The sequence below is a fragment of the Anarhichas minor genome, unplaced genomic scaffold (assembly GCF_050575085.1).
Source record: "Anarhichas minor isolate MPS153535 unplaced genomic scaffold, ASM5057508v1 ptg000063l, whole genome shotgun sequence".
In the NCBI taxonomy this organism is placed as follows: Eukaryota; Metazoa; Chordata; class Actinopteri; order Perciformes; family Anarhichadidae; genus Anarhichas; species Anarhichas minor.
In genome coordinates, this window is record NW_027466509.1 from 1,319,130 (window position 1) to 1,337,524 (window position 18,395).

At 40.9% G+C, this 18,395-nt stretch overlaps 1 protein-coding gene and 1 long non-coding RNA gene across 2 annotated transcripts; one reads left to right on the plus strand and one right to left on the minus strand.

Annotated features, from left to right (window-relative positions):
• Positions 1-229: 229 nt before the first annotated feature.
• Positions 230-8,068, minus strand: LOC142933861 (alpha-(1,3)-fucosyltransferase 7). Its single transcript, XM_076078134.1, has 5 exons — positions 7,927-8,068; positions 2,570-6,966; positions 2,312-2,473; positions 2,142-2,228; positions 230-1,175 (listed from the first exon to the last, which is right to left on the minus strand). Exon 2 carries the CDS (start codon positions 6,912-6,914, stop codon positions 5,883-5,885), a length of 1,032 nt encoding a protein of 343 aa, XP_075934249.1. The 5' UTR covers positions 6,915-6,966; positions 7,927-8,068; the 3' UTR covers positions 230-1,175; positions 2,142-2,228; positions 2,312-2,473; positions 2,570-5,882.
• A 3,158-nt stretch (positions 8,069-11,226) lies between these two features.
• Positions 11,227-12,452, plus strand: LOC142933894 (uncharacterized). The gene is made up of 3 exons (XR_012947632.1): positions 11,227-11,313; positions 11,961-12,123; positions 12,290-12,452. It is a non-coding gene; the product is annotated as an uncharacterized LOC142933894 (long non-coding RNA).
• Positions 12,453-18,395: the final 5,943 nt, after the last annotated feature.

Sequence of the window (18,395 nt, forward strand, 5' to 3'; positions counted from 1 at the left end):
GATTGCTCTTTGTAAGTTCACATGAATGTATAGTACGAGTTTATTCAACTTAGCAAAATGAGTGAAAAAGATATATAACTTATTATCATGCATTCTGTTCACTTGTCCCAACTAGTGATTTCAACTCACATATTTTAGTTAGAAGGAAGTCTTGACATTACTTTCCTAGTTAAAATGACCTAAAAGTATGAGTCGTTTCAAATGACTAGTTATAAGAAAACACCATGTCTTGAGGCAAAAATCTAATTTATTTTCTTGCATTAAAATAGTTTACATTAAAACATGCAGATCGCCAACAACTTCCATACTGTAGTTAAACAGAATATTCACAAAAAGTTCCACCTCAGCAGAGAATAACCTTAAAGTCACTGTATATTTAAACATTAACATACAAATCTCCAAGACCAACCGTAAACAAATGAGTGTCCAAGTTGTAGGATTTAGTGGCATCTACTGACGAATGAACTGAATAACCCTCCACTCACTCGTCCCTTTCCAAGCATGGTTGAGAACTACAGCGGCCTTCAGGTAACGTAACAACACAAACCAAACACTGGCTACTTCAGAAACATAGCAGACTCCGTGCTCATTCTAATGTATCAAAAACACAACATTCATATTTTCAGGTTATTATATATTAAAGAAAACACATATACATATACATATACACGTACACATACACATATACATACATATTATATTCCAATTTCTGGAATAAAAGAGTGGGTGTGCGTTCTAGTGAGAGACTGCACTGAATGTGTAACTGTATGAAGAAAAAGAACAATGAGCACAATTTTAACAGGACCAACTGACAGGATTTAGCAAATCTTGAGTCCTTTTCTGTCTTTTACAATTCGTACCTCAGGAGTTTGTTTCTCAATCCATGTACTCTTGCAGAGGCTTGTTCTGATTTGATCTTCATCACCACTCGCTGGAGAAATTCGAAGGAATACTTCATGGCTTGTGGATACTCAAGATTCACAGAGTATATAATGCCCATAAGCATGGCAAAGCTGCATGGCACATCTTTCATGTTATGGAGCACAATTGTCTCCTCGACCACAACTGCGACGTTGAAGACCTCGCCTGGAACGGCATCACGTTCCGGACCTTCGTAGCCTATCAGAAGGCCAACTTGCATCCCCTTCATGGCTGCATCCAGTCTCACCATGAGCCTTGAAAAGCAGAAATAATAGTGTTTGACCTTTTACATCTTTAAGTACATATGCTCTACAAGCAGTGAGGGAAAGTAATTAAGTGCGTTTACTCAAGTACTCCACTTAAGTATAATTTTGAGGTACTTATACTGTACTTGATTATTTTATGTTACTTTCTACTTCTACTCCACTAAATCTTAGAGGTAAATATTGTACTTTTCACTCCATATATTTAGTTACCAGTCACTTTACAGATTCTTATTCAGTGTGGCTTTGTAGCGCAAAGGCAGTAAAACTGCCTGTGCCAAAGCACAGTATATAATCCATAGAGCTCCTCACACAGCGTTGCCAACACCTGCGCAAAAAATACATCAAAACGTGCGGCCTGATCGGGAGTCGTGTGCTAAGTATATTTTAGAGAGAATCACCCAGCGGTTTTCCCGAAAAACTGAGCAAAATTTCTACATTCACTTGAATGGGGTTTCGGCGTGAAGAGAGCTAAAAAAAAACCACTTAACTTTGGGCCCATATTGACTAGCCACATCAACGCATTCGACAGTCTTATCTTTCTATGCAGGTCCTGCATTATTTTGAATGCAGGACTTACACTTGTAACAGAGTATTTCTTCCACCACTGTCTACAAGGCTAATTCATGTCACTAAAATTGTTCTTCGGATGTTCGCAAACTCCTTTCTATTTATCTATGAACAGCCTGTGCTCAAATTGAGGGTGACTTTCCTGCTCTAGTAGAGAGGCAACAAACTTCTTACTGTCATCATACAACCTATAGGACATGTTATTCCATCTTCACATGACTACACAACGATGCCGACTTTGCCGTTGAGGTCATTTAAAAAAAAAAGAAAAGAAAATTCAGATTCCTCAATGCATCAGAGGGCCTACATAATATCTGACAACACAATTATGTTAAAATCTATACACGTAACCACAGTTTTGCATTAAGGAAATACATAATGTCTTACGTCACACATCCTGATGACGTCTGATGGATCTTCGGATATGTAATGTGGCAGGCCAAGCAAAGCAGCAGTCCTCCTTTCATTTGTGTCCTACAAGACCGAGAAATATGCAGTGAGATGACAATGTTGTAGCACACATAGCATCAATTTACAAATAATCAGCAACCCCTTACATCTTTCTCAAGACAGTTCAAAATGTCTTTGAGTGCCTGCTTCTTTCCAGACATGGTTGCAGCTTTGTAGACCTCCAGCAGTCTTGGGACCAGGCCATCAAGTCCGTCAAGAAAACACTCGAGAAGGTCTGTGGTGACGACTCTCTTGAATTCTGCCCTTATCTGAGGAGACGCAAACAGATAGTAAATACTAGTCAAACAACATTTCTGAATAGGACACGCAGTTTACACAGTATGACAAGCAGTGTGACTGCCTACCTGTCTCTCAAGGAACAGAGCTGGCCATCTGGAAAGGACCTCTGCGACGAGTGGCTGATCTCCAATAATCTCTTTTCGGCGCTGGGAACGTAGCTGTCATCAGGTGTTCCACCAGCTGGTGATCAGGGTCTTTGTTAAGCATTTCCACCTCCAACATCTTTCGCTTTTCCTCCATGTTTTCAGAACTCTGTCCTTCTGGTGGATCTGGACAGTAGTTGACCTCACCTTTCTTTGACTTCTTAACACGTTTCCCCTTTGCAAATGTCCTTTTAAATGAAGGAAATTGTTCTATCTTGCTTGGTGCTGAAAAATTACAAAGTTCACATCGAATTTTAGCAACTGGACTGGTTACTTTCTTGTGCTCCTTTATATGCTGCGTAAATTCCACATGGGATTAGAGATATGTTAGACAGTTTGGGTATATACAGCTGAAACCCCGTCTTCCACGTCCATGATTGTCTTTGTAATGACTCACAATTGTTTTTTCATTGTATGAGGCAAAACTGCAGAACTTACAACTCCACTTCATCAACAACAACCAAACTCAATGAATGAACCATCGGCACCTGAAACACAGAAAATCAATCAATATAACATGATATAGCAAAACCTTTAGTCATATGAACTGCAAACTTCATTTAAGAGAGTAAAATGCACACAATAGCCACAGAACAATGAGCTTCTAATCAATTTATGATCTTAGGATCCGAGGTAGTTTCCATAACCTATGGTGAGTTTTTTAAATTAACAAAATCATAAGAAACTGAGGGAATTCATGAGCAGGAATGACATTAAAATAACTTGACCCGTGGTGGAAAGCCCTGTGGTGGGGGAGATTTTTAAAAAAGCTAGAGTGGCGCGAACACAGATAGCTCGCTAAAGTACGCTACTAGCTAACTAGCTAGCGAGCTAATTATCTTCACAACCATGTAGGTTAAGCTACACCATGTGCGCCGAGTTACTTAGCTAGTTCCCGTTTTCGAGTGGCCGTGTTTAGCCAAAAGCAGTTTAAGAAGCCAGCCAGCAGAAATTTAAACTGATTCAAATATTCAATTTAATTAGGTTTCAAATGTACTAACTTAGCTACTGACATTTTAGCCAGACAACAAATAGTCCATAAGCTTACCGTAGCCTACTGTCTGGAGACCGCCATGTTGCTAAACGTCGGCTAAGTTACATTGAGAAGCTGCCCAAAAACATTAGCTTATTTAAATTACTTTTTTCTAAATGCCCTCTGAAACATTCTTGATAGGACTTCGTACACTATTGTTCATTAACCTTATATCGTGTTCGGGTCCAATTAGACCGGTTATGAGGATTTACACGGCTCAAATGTGACCATTAAAAACGAACTTATAGACTGACTGACGCTAGACTGTTTGCCATATTGGACCAACTGCATTACACTTTAAGCGTTATGCATTTACAGACAATATAATAACATGACAGCAGATACTTTCTATACATTTACGAATTGGGTTGACTGATATTGCTGACGCATCCACTCACCTCACTTCGCCTTTGTCCTTCCGAGCCGTCGCGCCGCTTGTCAATGGTCGGTTGGTTGACGTTCATCGTCTCGCTGGCTAACCATATTCATCCGCCGCTTGGTTCGCTGAACCGACGTACTGCGTGGTCAGGTTCAGGTCACGTTCGTGATCCGGCTGCCAAAACGTATTGGTCCGCCGCGTGGCTTAGGTTAGTTCGCCGTCTGGTATTTACATAGGTTGGTGACGCAGCTGAGCAGACAGACAGCTTGCGACCTGCTGCGGCACCCACCTGTCACTCAAAGCGGCCACGCTCTCAATTATGCATAACTTTCAGCCTCAATATAATTGAAATGTATTAGTTATATACAAGTCACCTCTGTACAGTTCATGAAGGGGCAAATTAACTGAAGAGACCAAGAAGATACGTTTTTTTTGTAGCAAGCTGTATGCATTTGTATTTCTGCTTAGAAGTTAGACAATTTAACATGGGGTCCTATGGAAATTGAATCGCTTTTAAAGCCTCAAGTGGCCGTTTGAGGAACTGCAGTTATTGGCACTTGTTTTTGACTGTTAGACATAGCCATACTTATAACTCACAGTATTCAGTTCATTTAACTTCTTGAAATTTACATTTCATTGAACTGGCTTAAATACCTGAGTTGGAGTACCGAAAACTTATACAATTGAGTTCAAATTGTATAAATCATCATGATAAGTTGAAGTAAATGACAGAAAGAAGTTAACATGACTTATTGTTCAAATCCTTTTTTACAGTGTACAGATAAATTGATAATTTCCAGCGTTATGAGAATCGTTAGAGTGTTGCTCCACTCTCAGCTTACCTTAACAAACTCCAGAGTATCAGAAAGAAGTTAAAGGTGCACATTTACTGTAGGAAGGCTAAATCATAGAGGCTATTTCCAAATATTACAAATCATTACATTATGTTAAATATAAACTCTAGCTTAACCTGAAACTACTGTACATATTCCGTCCTCAATTATACTGTTGTTCTATATATGAACATATTGCTAATTGCTAATTAGTAAAACATTAAACTGCATTTAGTTTAATGATATATATTTAAAGTATAAATATCCTTTCGCCCACTAGACAAAGCAATAAATCATCAGCTAAACCAGAAAGATAACATTACTCCAGGCTAGCCCACACTGACTTCCCATTGGTTGTAAAATATGGTTGAGATCCCACATGTGATCTCTCTGACCTCCTGAAGTCTTACGAGGGGTTATGTCATATTTTACTTTTAACTGTATAATTTGATAAATCCAAGCACTTTGTAAAAAATGTTATGCAATACACAAAAGCTTCTTTTTGTTATCTACTCACTCTAACTCTAACTCTTATTAAACTTAGCTTTGCTTACCCAAGCAAACCCTGACCGTGGAGTCGATGATTAAACACGTTCTTAGTTTGAAGCACACAACAATCTAATTAAGAAAACACTGTCTTTCTAGTATATTTGATGAGCAGATATTTCAGGTGATAGATGGTAAATATAACACTGTTAACATTAATCTGAAGGTTATTGTAAAGAGATGCTGAACTCTGTGGTTTTAACAAATGGAATATACTGTACGTATTTATGGTTACATACAAGTTTCCACTTCCGCTATTTAAAACAGTGCACAGCCAACACAACCAACTTCTTCATATTTGTTTCGGTGGTGAGCAGTTCCTCACTGAGACACATGTAATGCTCCGTCACATTGTCTCTGTATGGTATTTCACACTTGCATGTGGTAACGGTGGGATCAGCAGTCCGAAACAAAACATCTGAGTGATGTGAAAGCATGAAGAGATCAGCTGTTTACCCAGCTCTCCAGGTCCTGGTAGACTCGGTTGGCTGGTAAACTGGGGTATTTAACACAGATCTGACACAGACGTTCTCTCCAGTCAGTGTAGGTTCTTATTCTGTGAGTGTGATGCCACTGGAAGTAGCTCTCATAGGCCTGCCTGTCTAGAGCTACATGCTTCAGATAAGCAGCCAGATCTGCTGTGCTCTTGAAATCGTCCACATGGATGAAGGAACCTGGGGGGGCCAGGGCCTCGTAGGTCGCCCTGCTGGGGCCAATAACTACCGGCACAGCCCCTGCTTGGAAAGCATTCCTCCAGAGCTTTTCACTGATGTAGTCCTTTGCCTCAGAGTTCTCAAAGGACAGGTAAAAAATACAATTTGCAATTGTGGGCAACAGCTTCTTCTTTGACAGAGGTTTATTGTTCCACTTGCCGTACACCTCTATTGGGATGTACTTCTTTAGACTCTGATAAACACCAGCCCGAGCTTGGTGAGGCCGGTATTTGCTGACCACCCAGCCGACGAGGCAGGAGCGATTTGAAGCAGCCTTGAAGCCTAGCTCATCACCTCCTAACACGGTCTCTCCATAAGGGATGGATATGTCTGCATCACGTCTGTAGCTCATCGTCAAATTGAAGAGGCCGTTGAGCTGCGCCAGGTTTGCGTTGTTGACAGGAGGCTCCATGGACAACCACACCCAGTGCTGAGAAGCAGGGCGATCTTGGTGCAGGACAGAAGACTGACCTTCTCCCAGCTCCTGGTGGTGGAAGACAACCACATCAGCAGTGGAGAAGGCAGATGTGTTATCAGTGAGGGAACAGCCACTGATGTTGTACATCTCGAGGCATTTGTCTCCATCGAGCCTGTAGGAGCGGCCAAATGGCCAGTGCCACAGCAGGATGCTGAGGTTTCTCCGAGGAACAGCTGTATGACATTTCTGCAGAGTGAGTTTCTCATTCAAGTTGCTGTAATAAAGCAGTGATGAGAGAGATATGAAGAGGAGGAGGAGGAAGGCTCGGAATCCAGATAATGTCATGGCTGTCGGGCGTATTCCAGATCAAAAGGGCACAGATCACTGGTACGGAACTCTTACAAAGGAAGGAAGGAAGGGTAGATCAGAGCAATTCTTACACTTTCATATGTTACCATCAGTGCAGAACTGCAAAACATCTCCTACTGCAGAAGATATTTAATTCTGTTACCTACCCAATTTATTATTTTTATCTTTAGACAATGTTAGCCTCTTAAAATCCACCCGCCCGCATGTGGGTTAGGGCTGTATTTGGTTGAATGATTGGTATGGAATAAGGGCTTGGGTTCATTTTTTTTTAATGGTGGTGTTAAAAAGGTTTTTGTCAGTTCAGTCATTTGTCAGTTGGCTAATTTTGTTTATGGTTAAACAAATGTGAGCTGCAGAGATGTAACAAACACAAACAAGGTTCATTCACTCAAATCATTAGATATCTGGAAAAAACTGAATGTCAATAAATATCACTCTAGAACTCTAGTAGAACTCTGATCATCAAATGATCATCAAATGAAATCTACACTGCTGTCTGTGTCTTCCTCCAAGTCTACAGTAAGATCTTAAAATATGCTTATTGTTTCTTCTTCAAATGGAAGTTTTCGAATCTTCAAATAAGCAAAGCAAAGCTCAAATAATTACCTGCATGTATTTATAATAGTGAGTCACTTTCTGATAAGCAATTTCAAATGTCTTTCTTGTGTGTTTGATGATGAGACATCCTGTGAATTGAAACTGGCAGAAAGAGGATTTGTAGAGATGGTGCACCACAAACTCAATCATTAATTCTTCATCATAAATTTAAGAACAGAACATTAAAAAAGGAAAAAGGAAATACAGAATAACTATTTTAAATAAAATCCCTGTAAAACCAGATTTTCACACATTTTCCATTAACCCGACGACACATACAGCAGCATTATATAAACGATCTGTGATCAACTGAATTATATCTGTAGTAAAACATCAGCAGGTGGAATTGAATTAAATAAAAGATGAGGTTGGCAGAGTTGTTGGAACTTACCTGCTGACATGATGGCATCAGGCCGTCTGCTGCCAGAGAGCTTCGTCCTACTCAACACATCCTAGAATATAAAGGAAATCCTGCCCTCACAATGCCTCATGCTTGACACTTCATACTCCCACACACACAGCTTGTCGGGGGCAGGGTGTGACGGTTATTGTACAACGTACTCGGTGGTCAGCAGAAATGTGCGAGTAGAAAGAGAAAGAAACACCAGTCCTTCATCATGCAGTCATTTTTCAACAAAGCCGTTCTGATGTTTTTATTTTTTATCTTCATACAAACGGTATTAAGAAAGAGTTGGGGTGTGTTTACTTTCATATTTAGCTGGGCTAGGGTTAGAGAGAGGTAGAACCCTTGCCCATCACCACAGACTGCCACCGCACCGTTTCACATTCATTCATTTACTTGGTAAACTGCTCATGCATATATATTTGCAGAATACGCACAGCCAGCAGCAAGTGGCATTTCTTTAACCTTGTTGATTTCCGATTTTTTTAACCACAAGCTGGTCTTCCTCTTCCTGTTCTTGCAGCTCAGCAGATACGGGCACAGGGTTACACAACTGCTGCAGGCACCGACCACATTGCAACCGTCTTAAAACCCAGCTTCCCACATCTCGCTCGTTTCTTAAGGCATGATCTTTTACAGTTCGATTTACTCCAATGTCGTGCTCTAACTCACATTCATAATTTAATTCATTTTGTATGTTTCTGAACTAAAGGTTATCTATACAGGGCTCAGTGGTACAGCGGGTCATCCTTCAATCAGAGGATCGGCGGTTCGATCCCCAGCTCCACTAGTCCACGTCAATGTGTCCTTGGGCAAGACACTCAACCCCAAATTGCTCTCATAAACTGTGCCTGCGGTGTGTGAATGTGTGTGAATAGTCCTAATGAGCAGGTGTACCTGGCATGGTGGCCATCAGTGTGAATGGGTGTGAATGGGTGTGAATGGGTGTGAATGGGTGTGAATGGGTGTGAATGGGTGTGAATGGCTAAATGACTTGTAGTGTAAAAGCACTTTGAGCGGTCCAGAGACTGAAAAAGCTCTGAACAAGTACAGTCCATTTATATACTGTCATAATCTGGCTTCTCCACCATGACACATATGGTTATGGACACAATGGATTGCGAATAATTAAATCCATTTATTTTGATGAAGTATACATCTAATTCACTAACAAGGACCACACCAATAATAATAATAATAATAAGTATGAGTTTAGAGAGGTTTATTGCATAGTGGAATGATTGTTAGATTCAAGAAGCGGAAGGGGTCGAGGGATGAATAGATATAGGGTAGAGGGATGAAAAGGGAGTAGGGTAGAGGGATGATGGGATGTGGGGTAGGGATGAAGAGGTGAAGGGATGAGGGGTAGGGGTCGAGGTAGAGGGATGTAGGGTAGGGGTAGGGGTAGAGGGATGAAGGGATGTAGGGTAGAGGGATGAAGGGATGAAGGGATGTAAGGAAGAAGAAGAGGAGGGTTTGTAGGAAGGAGTTTAGGCGATCGAAGGGGGACCGTTGATGTCCGGTGGCTGGCGGGAACGGAGACTGTAGAGTGGGGCTCGTCTCTTCAGGAGCTCTGGCAGTGCAGAGTCCCCTGTTGTTCCTGTAATCCTGCGAGAGAGAGAGAGAGGAGAGAGAGAGAGAGAAATATAGGAGGACCAGAACGGGGTTGGGGGGGAGGGATGTGAAGACAAGAGTCGAAGAGGAAGTGAACGGGTTCGTTGTGCTTAAATGCTCTGTGCAGAGGAAATGAGCTGTGTTCTGGGCGTGGCCCTGTTCCTGAACAAAGTTTATAAAACTACAAATATAGTGTGTTTCCATGGCATGAATGTGTGAGCATACTGAAGTGTACGGTGTTGTTATTCTAAAGGAAACAGAAATCAAACAAAGTTAAAGGAGTGCAGACTTCGGATGAGCACTTTGCGATCCTGGTTGATATTATCCATATCATGTACTTGTTTTTAGTTTCTAATTTTGGGAGCCAACTAATGCATGTCCACACTTCTACGTTTCCTTGTAAACGCATGTTTCGCTACACTGTAACCAATTGCTGTTAATTTACAGCCAATTTCTAACAGTAATCAACTGTATTAATGTAATACGGTTTTGTACTGTAGTCTGCAATGCATTGTGGGCTGGCCCATTTGAAGCAACTGCACAAAGGCCCTAAACAGTATCGTAATGTTTTAAATTACAGTACACTACAGTATTTTTTGGAAATCTGCAGTTTTTCCAGAGGAGGACTGATTTCAGAGGACATGTGCTACACATCAACAAGACGTCCTGCTTCATCTGCATCAATCCAGTTGTGTCTCTACAAATTAGACGGTAATTAAAAACAATATTATTTTCCTCTCAGTATGTTATTCATACAGGTAACGTAGCATTACCGAAAATAAGGCTTGAAATCAAACTGATGCTCTGCAAGCTGTCTAGCTAGCCAGTCTATGATTCTAAAATGTCACTTATCAATGAGGTTGAGATTTGAATAGCTCAAACATTTATATTCACATGCATTTTAGAGTCTCCGTTTTTAATCAAATGCTAACTGTTTATCATCTTAATTTCTTAAGACTGGAAGCAGTTGTTGCTAGCTAGCTAGCTAGCTAGCTGATAGCCTTTGCTCCTTGGTAATAGCTTCAAATGCCACAAAGAAAATAAGGTTTGAAATTAAACTGATGCTCTACAAGCTGTCTAGCTAGCCAGTATATGATTCTAAAATGTCACTTATCAATGAGGTTGAGATTTGAATAGCTCAAACATTTGTATTCACATGCATTTTAGAGTCACCGTTTAATCAAATGCTAACCGTTTAATTTCTTAAGACTGGTAGCAGTTGTTGCTAGCTAGCTAGCTGATAGCCTTTTGTCCCTTGTTAATAGCTTCAAATGCCACAAAGAAACAAAGAAACTTGAAGGTGGGAATGGTTAGGGGATCATTTAAAGTAGAAAGGTGGTTTATTTTCCTCCTTAAAAATATGGTATTCATAATATGGGTGTCTTTGTCTGTTCCCTACAGGTGTCTGCCACCACAGCTGATGTTGAGACAACCCTCACTCTACCTGCAAGTCCTCGCCTGATACTGCCTGGTATGCATGTCATTGGTAGACATATTACACATTAGATTGGCCATTGTTTTTTGAATTTACAGATGTTTACTCAAGGTGAGAGGCATTCTGATGTTGCTATTACTTGAAGTTTCAGGTGGAACAGGGCAAGTCACTACTGGACGCTGGATGATCACCCTTGAGGGCTGTGTTATAGCTGAGAGCATCACACCAACTTTCTTGACGGGACTTGCTGCTGTGTTTGTGATTTACTATACATTCAACCTTCAATACCAAGAAGAGGCGGCCTGTACTCTAGAATTCATTCAGAGGTAAGACTCATTTAATTTCCTTGTCGTCATTATAGTATTTTTTTGGACAATTACTATTCTTGAAACCTTAATAACCACAAATCATTACTTTGCACAGTTAAAAAGATAGTTTGGATTCTTTAGCAGAAGATGGTATTAGTTACTTACCGGTATTTATACAGACATTAACTCAGCAGAAGATTGGTCAGGTAACAAAAACATTTCAAGCCACAACACACACAAAAAAAACATGAAGCATTCATACATATATTAAGATAATTCTGCTGCTTGATGCTCCTGTCCGATCTCTCTGTATCTTAAAAATATTTTCTTTGTTGAATTACGTCAGATTATTACTATGCAGTGGAGCCAATTCTCATATCACGCTGCCTATGAGCTTTATTAGAGGCGTAATATGTGAACTGGCTCCAGTGCGAAGTAATACTGCCAGTCACTGGCAATTTTCAACAAATAATATAGTTCCAAGATATAGAAAGGTCTGATAGGAAAATCCAGCACCGGAATTACACAAAATACCTCATGACATCAGAACTGGTTAGTAACTCATACCATCTTATGTTAGAAAATTGAAACTACCCCTTTAAGACTACAAAGTGTTCCTAATAGTTTTTCATTCCGTCTCTGATTTTACACTATTGTGATTTTAGGCGCTTCATTGGTATTAATCCAGAGAGAGGAACAAAGGCCATTCGGGGCAAGGTTGTCTCCAAGAAGACGGGTGTGATCGTCCAGAAGAAGTCTACCACCGTCAATACACACGTCTCCTCACTACTGAAGAACCTCCTGGACTTTGAATGGGACTTCATATAGGTCAGTGAACTCTCTCTCGTCTCTCACTCTCTCACTCCATATGTTGTTTTGACATACTGACACTTTAGTATTATCAGCTACATAAGCGTTGATTGGACGTTGTTATTGTACATTCCTGACTCTAGAGTTATTTTGATTAATTATTTTGTTTGTTGTTGTTTTACAGTGGCAACACTGGAATGTATCTATGGAGACGAACAACCACCAGCAAGGTGATGGCCATTTCTACCTGACCCAGAAGATTCCTCTATAAATAAGGACTGTCCACAACCACCCAGACTTTTCTTCATGCACCTACCTCACAGGACTCTTAAGAGGTAAAGCACAAGCCTACCTTCACTTTATTTTTTTCAAGATGTTGATATTGATGTATATTTTCGAAATGGTCTTAATGCTAATTCAAAATGTCCTGACTGATTAACTTTTAAAATGTTGTTCATAGTATAGTTAGTATAGTTTACAAATGTTGCTGATTATGCATATCTTCGAAATGTTCTTACTGATGTATATTTTACACAGTAGAGAATGCATTGCAGTACATTTAGATATTGTCACTATTTGAAACTACTTTTTGAGAGAACATCAACGTATCTCAAATTATTCTTTATAGGTTATTTCTTTTGTATTAGTTACCTTGGTATTCATCTATTTAATTTAAAACTTATGTCTCAATTGTTTTCAAGTCGTTGACATGCAATTTAGGAATTCAAATGTATTGCCATTGTTTCAGGCAGACATGGCAGTTTTTAATTTGCTACTAAAAAATCTCTTTGGCTTGTTTCGCTGCCAAACAAGCTGGGTCGTCCAAGTGTTTTATTTTGGTTATTATTATTTTTTACACCAGCGATATTTATGTTGACACTGTCCTGTTAAATAAAAGTTTGTTTGATTTATATCCTTTCTAAGTCGTTTATTGCTTATGTTGCATAATTTACATGATAATGCAGATGTCTGTTGCCCACAGAAAAATAAAGTTGTAATGTTAATTGCATTGCAGATTGATATTTCAGATATTCTAAGCTGTTAAATTGAGTTATTGTATTATCAATGTTGCCAGTATACAGTAAACACTGAGAATTTAAAGTAATATAACTCCTTAATCAGAATGTTACTTCAAATAATCACTGAAAAATACTGCATTCATTTTTACTGTAATAGACTGAAATATTTCAACAGTATGACTACTGTAGAATTACAGTATGTTGCTGGCGTCTCTGCTGCCAGCATTTTACTGTAAATTGAAAAAAATACAGAAACACACTGTATTATAATTTTACAGTAATAGGCTGTTAAGTATTTCACGGTATGAATACTGTAGAATTACAGTACATTGCTGGCGTCTCTGCTGCCAGTATTATACTGTAGATTGAAAAAATACAGAAATATACTGTATTCTACTTTTACAGTACTATGCTGTTATGCCATTTCACGGTATGAGTACTGTAGAATAACAGTAAAGAGCTGGCGTCTCTGCTGCCAGCACTTTACTGTTATTTAACAGAGAAATTTGTTACAGTGTACGTTTAAACTGAGCGTCCACTTTACGCCGGAGTTTTCGAGGACCGAAAACAGATACGTTTGGAAACGCTCCCGAGGACGGATAAGTTTGAAAACTCCGGAGTTGTTTTGTCGTGTGGACGGCGAAAACGCATAAGTTTGGAAACAATCACGTGTTTGCTACTTGATTGGTTCTTAGCAGTCACGACGTGTCCTTCCCTGATTGGTCGCGCCCCTATCACGTGACCCTTTCCCGGAAAATCCCAAACAACAGCCTCGATTACCGATCGACTACCAGGTTAATTCAACATGGACGACTGATTATAGGCAGGGCCGACCATGTTGTCTTTACTAGCAGCTGTTGTTCAGTTAAAGTCTGCATTATTACAGAGGAAGCAGCTGTTAGTGGAGCGGTTAACGAGCGGCGTTATCAGCCCTACGGAGCGGACGTCTGAAGTCACGTTAGCGGCTTTGAGGAGGAGAGACACAAAACAGAGAGTTCTCACCAGCAGAGTGAGAACAGACAACAACGAAACTCAGGAAACGAGTGAGAGGCGTGTGTTGACCACATTTATGGACCCATAATCTAGCAAACCATTATGTGTAAGTGTTCATTTTAAAGTAAATTTGATGTGTGTGTGTGAGAGACAGAGCAAGACCTGCAGCGCTGAAACTGAAAAATAAAACTTCTAAAACTTTCCAGGAAATGTGTCTGTTTAAATTTATAGAGGAAGATTTTAGGGTAATATCTTAAGTATCAAACACAACCTTTCATTCTTAAAGACTACTTTATTATTACTTTATTAACTAAGCAACCAATCTACTTCCTATTTACACCAGCAGCACCCACCCGCATACCCAGTGTACGGGAATACTCACGTGATATTTGTGTTCAGGCGTTTTAGTCTGGATCGTTTTGGTTTTAGTGTGGATGTAGCCTCAGGGTTCGGCTTAGGGTTAGGTGATTGAGGTGATTGAATTGTGGTGCTGGGAACCAGCGACAGAACTCCTCCACTTTCAACCACTGCTTCACACTATGCCGCTCCATCTCTCATTGAGGCCCTTAGGATATGTGGTGCCTCACTTTGATATCCAGATGCTCTCAGCTCTCAGCCTTTGGGGTATGTTCCTTCTTGGATTGGTCGGTATAACTGTTGTGCTAATGGAGTATGTGTATTTCTTCTTTTCTGAATATGAAATCTGTGTTGAGTGAATCAAACTAATATCGTGTAGCCGGTTTCACCCACATTACAATGTGGTCTGAAATAGTTACAGTTTTTGGATTTGGGGCTCCAGGTTTGTGTTGGAAAAATAGTATCTGTTATATTGATAACGCAGCCCTTGGTTTCAGGGTTAGTTTTACCAGGTTTAACCAGGTAATCTCGTAGATTTGTATTCCTCCTAAAAACTGCAATAATGTTGTGATCCTGTAGCAGTTGAGTACCTTTATTTGAAGTCTTCAGGTTGTTTTTAATCCCTCTGACAAGCTTGACTGTTGATAGAGAATATGTGATAACAAATGGAGGCTTCGAGGACACCACTATAGGCGTGTTTCTAAGAAAAGACCTAGAGTACCACCTGTTGGCCAAAGCTGAAAACAGCAGTTTTAATATATCTACAAAAACGAGTAAATATATTATTTGAAATTACGTCTCATCTTGTGAGGAAAAAGCGGTTGTGGGTATGAAAGTGAGTCCTTCTTCTATTATCTCCAGCTTGACTTGTAAGGGAAAGACTGGAACAGCGGTTGATTATATTGGAGGAGTGTATGATGACATTTCTCAGAAGTTATGTTTAATTGTTGTTTCCATCATCATCTCGGCCGCCTGTATAGTCCAGTTTACTAAGTCTAGTTGCAAGAGAAGTTGATTTCAGATAGAAAGTTATATTTGGCAGCAAAGGTGGTGTTGAGTTTGGTGGGTTTGGTTCCTCTGGTCCAGTTCGTTTGAAACGTTTATTATCAGTGTGTAAATGGTGGCGGTGGGGAAAGTGATTTGGCTGGTGCGCCACAGCTGCTGTGCTTGTTTAAAAATGGTGGCGGGTTCATGTTCTGAGAGGCAGTTATTAAGTTATTACTGCCTATAGATGCATTTTATTTTTTCGTTTAGTTTTAGGCTGAGAAGAGGCCAAAAGTGGATTTGTGAAAGCAAACATAGTTTACATGAGTTTCTTTAACAAAGTGTTTCAGAACAGCAGACTTTCCAGTTTCATGTTATTTTCATAAATACCTGCAGCTCCTCAATCCAGCGAGCCAGCTGGACGTCTGGCTCTCTGAAAGAAATGAGCCACTGTGAGGCAGAGCGGTCGGTCCTGACAGTGAAGTGGAGGCCCCCAAGGTATTATTTGAAATGTCGGATGGCACTGACCACAGCGGGCAGCTCCTGCCTCGTGACACAGTAGCGACACACAGCCTTGTTGAACTGTCTGCTGTGACAAACCACCACTCTCTGTCCTTCAGGAGTCACCTGGGCCTGCAGTACTGGCGTCTGTGTGGAGGATAAAAGGCGGGGTGGGTCAGGTGGTGAGAGGACTGGGCCTCTACAAGGGCTCTCTGCAGTGGCACCCTTCTCACCTGCTGAGCGACCGTTACATTCCGTGGCCGAATGGTTAGTGCATCTGCACACAGAGTAAATCCTCAATGCGCATATACAAACGATATGGTTCATTCTTCTCTGTGGGAGGAGGGAGGGAAGGGGGGTTCTGCTCCTGTGCATCTGGTGGGATGCAGAAGGTCAGCAGCTCGATCCCCGCCAACGGCAAAGAGGTAAGGGTGTTAAAAAGGGACAAAACAGTGGGCATGGTCAGCAGTTAGTAGTGACTTAATAGTAAAGAGTAACTACAGTGCCTTAGTAGGTAGACTATGTGTAATTAACTAGATGGTTACAGCTGTGTAGTGTCATAACATCTCTCTCTGTCTCCTCAGCTGTAACATCTGTCTCCTTGTCTCCTCAGCTGTAACATCTGTCTCCTTGTCTCCTCAGCTGTAACATCTGTCCTTGTCTCCTCAGCTGTAACATCTGTCCCTGTCTCCTCAGCTGTAACATCTGTCCTTGTCTCCTCAGCTGTAACATCTGTCCCTGTCTCCTCAGCTGTAACATCTGTCTCCTTGTCTCCTCAGCTGTAACATCTGTCTCCTTGTCTCCTCAGCTGTAACATCTGTCTCCTTGTCTCCTCAGCTGTAACATCTGTCCCTGTCTCCTCAGCTGTAACATCTGTCTGCTCGTCTCCTCAGCTGTAACATCTGTCCCTGTCTCCTCAGCTGTAACATCTGTCCTTGTCTCCTCAGCTGTAACATCTGTCTCCTTGTCTCCTCAGCTGTAACATCTGTCTCCTTGTCTCCTCAGCTGTAACATCTGTCCGTCTCCTCAGCTGTAACATCTGTCCCTGTCTCCTCAGCTGTAACATCTGTCTGCTCGTCTCCTCAGCTGTAACATCTGTCCCTGTCTCCTCAGCTGTAACATCTGTCTGCTCGTCTCCTCAGCTGTAACATCTGTCTGCTTGTCTCCTCAGCTGTAACATCTGTCTCCTTGTCTCCTCAGCTGTAACATCTGTCCCTGTCTCCTCAGCTGTAACATCTGTCTGCTCGTCTCCTCAGCTGTAACATCTGTCTGCTCGTCTCCTCAGCTGTAACATCTGTCCTTGTCTCCTCAGCTGTAACATCTGTCTCATTGTGTCCTCAGCTGTAACATCTGTCTCCTTGTCTCCTCAGCTGTAACATCTGTCCCTGTCTCCTCAGCTGTAACATCTGTCCCTGTCTCCTCAGCTGTAACATCTGTCTGCTCGTCTCCTCAGCTGTAACATCTGTCCCTGTCTCCTCAGCTGTAACATCTGTCCCTGTCTCCTCAGCTGTAACATCTGTCTGCTCATCTCCTCAGCTGTAACATCTGTCTGCTCGTCTCCTCAGCTGTAACATCTGTCTGCTCGTCTCCTCAGCTGTAACATCTGTCTGCTCGTCTCCTCAGCTGTAACATCTGTCCTTAAGGGGCCTTTCTCAATACCCAAGTTCAGAAGTACGGACTTGTGAACTTTTGGAGTCTGGACTCTGAGGAGTTCCTCAAGATAACTTGAAGTGCTCCGCTACAACTGAACTGGTGCAAAGTTAGACCACAAATTCAAGACTTTACATTCAATTCAATTGAATTTATTTTTGTATAGCCCAAAATCACAAATTACAGATTATCCTCAGAGGGCTTTACAATATGTACACATTTGACATCCTCTTGTCCTGGAACCCTCACACACGTGTGTGCTCCTCTGCCCGCCCTCGGTCAACTTGTATTGATTACATTACGCCTTCTACTACTAGTACTACTAGTATAATACCAGCACAGTTACCATGAGGTGGAACCCATGTTAAGATGTTATATCAAACACAGTAATGCAATGAGCTTATTAATAACTAACTTTTCTTTATTGAAATCTTACATTCCTGCTTACGTATAACAAACAGATATAACTTTGTAATCGCACACCAAACCACGATGCATTCATCAGTTCAGGAAAACAGTCCAACAAGCATGAATTACATTAGTTGAACATGTGTGGAGTAAATATATATTGACGAGGTGGAAAGATTTGTTCATTTGCTTTTGAATAAGAATCAGAAATGAAATTCATCACATTAGAAGACAACCTTCAGGGGACCGAGCCCTCATTTATTTACACTTGGGCCGTTCCTCGTAACACCCACAACGACAAAGGTCCATAATAAGAACAAAAAGTACCGAAAGACAAATGAGTCTATTTCCGTGCACGCTGGGGTCAGAGGTGGAGGT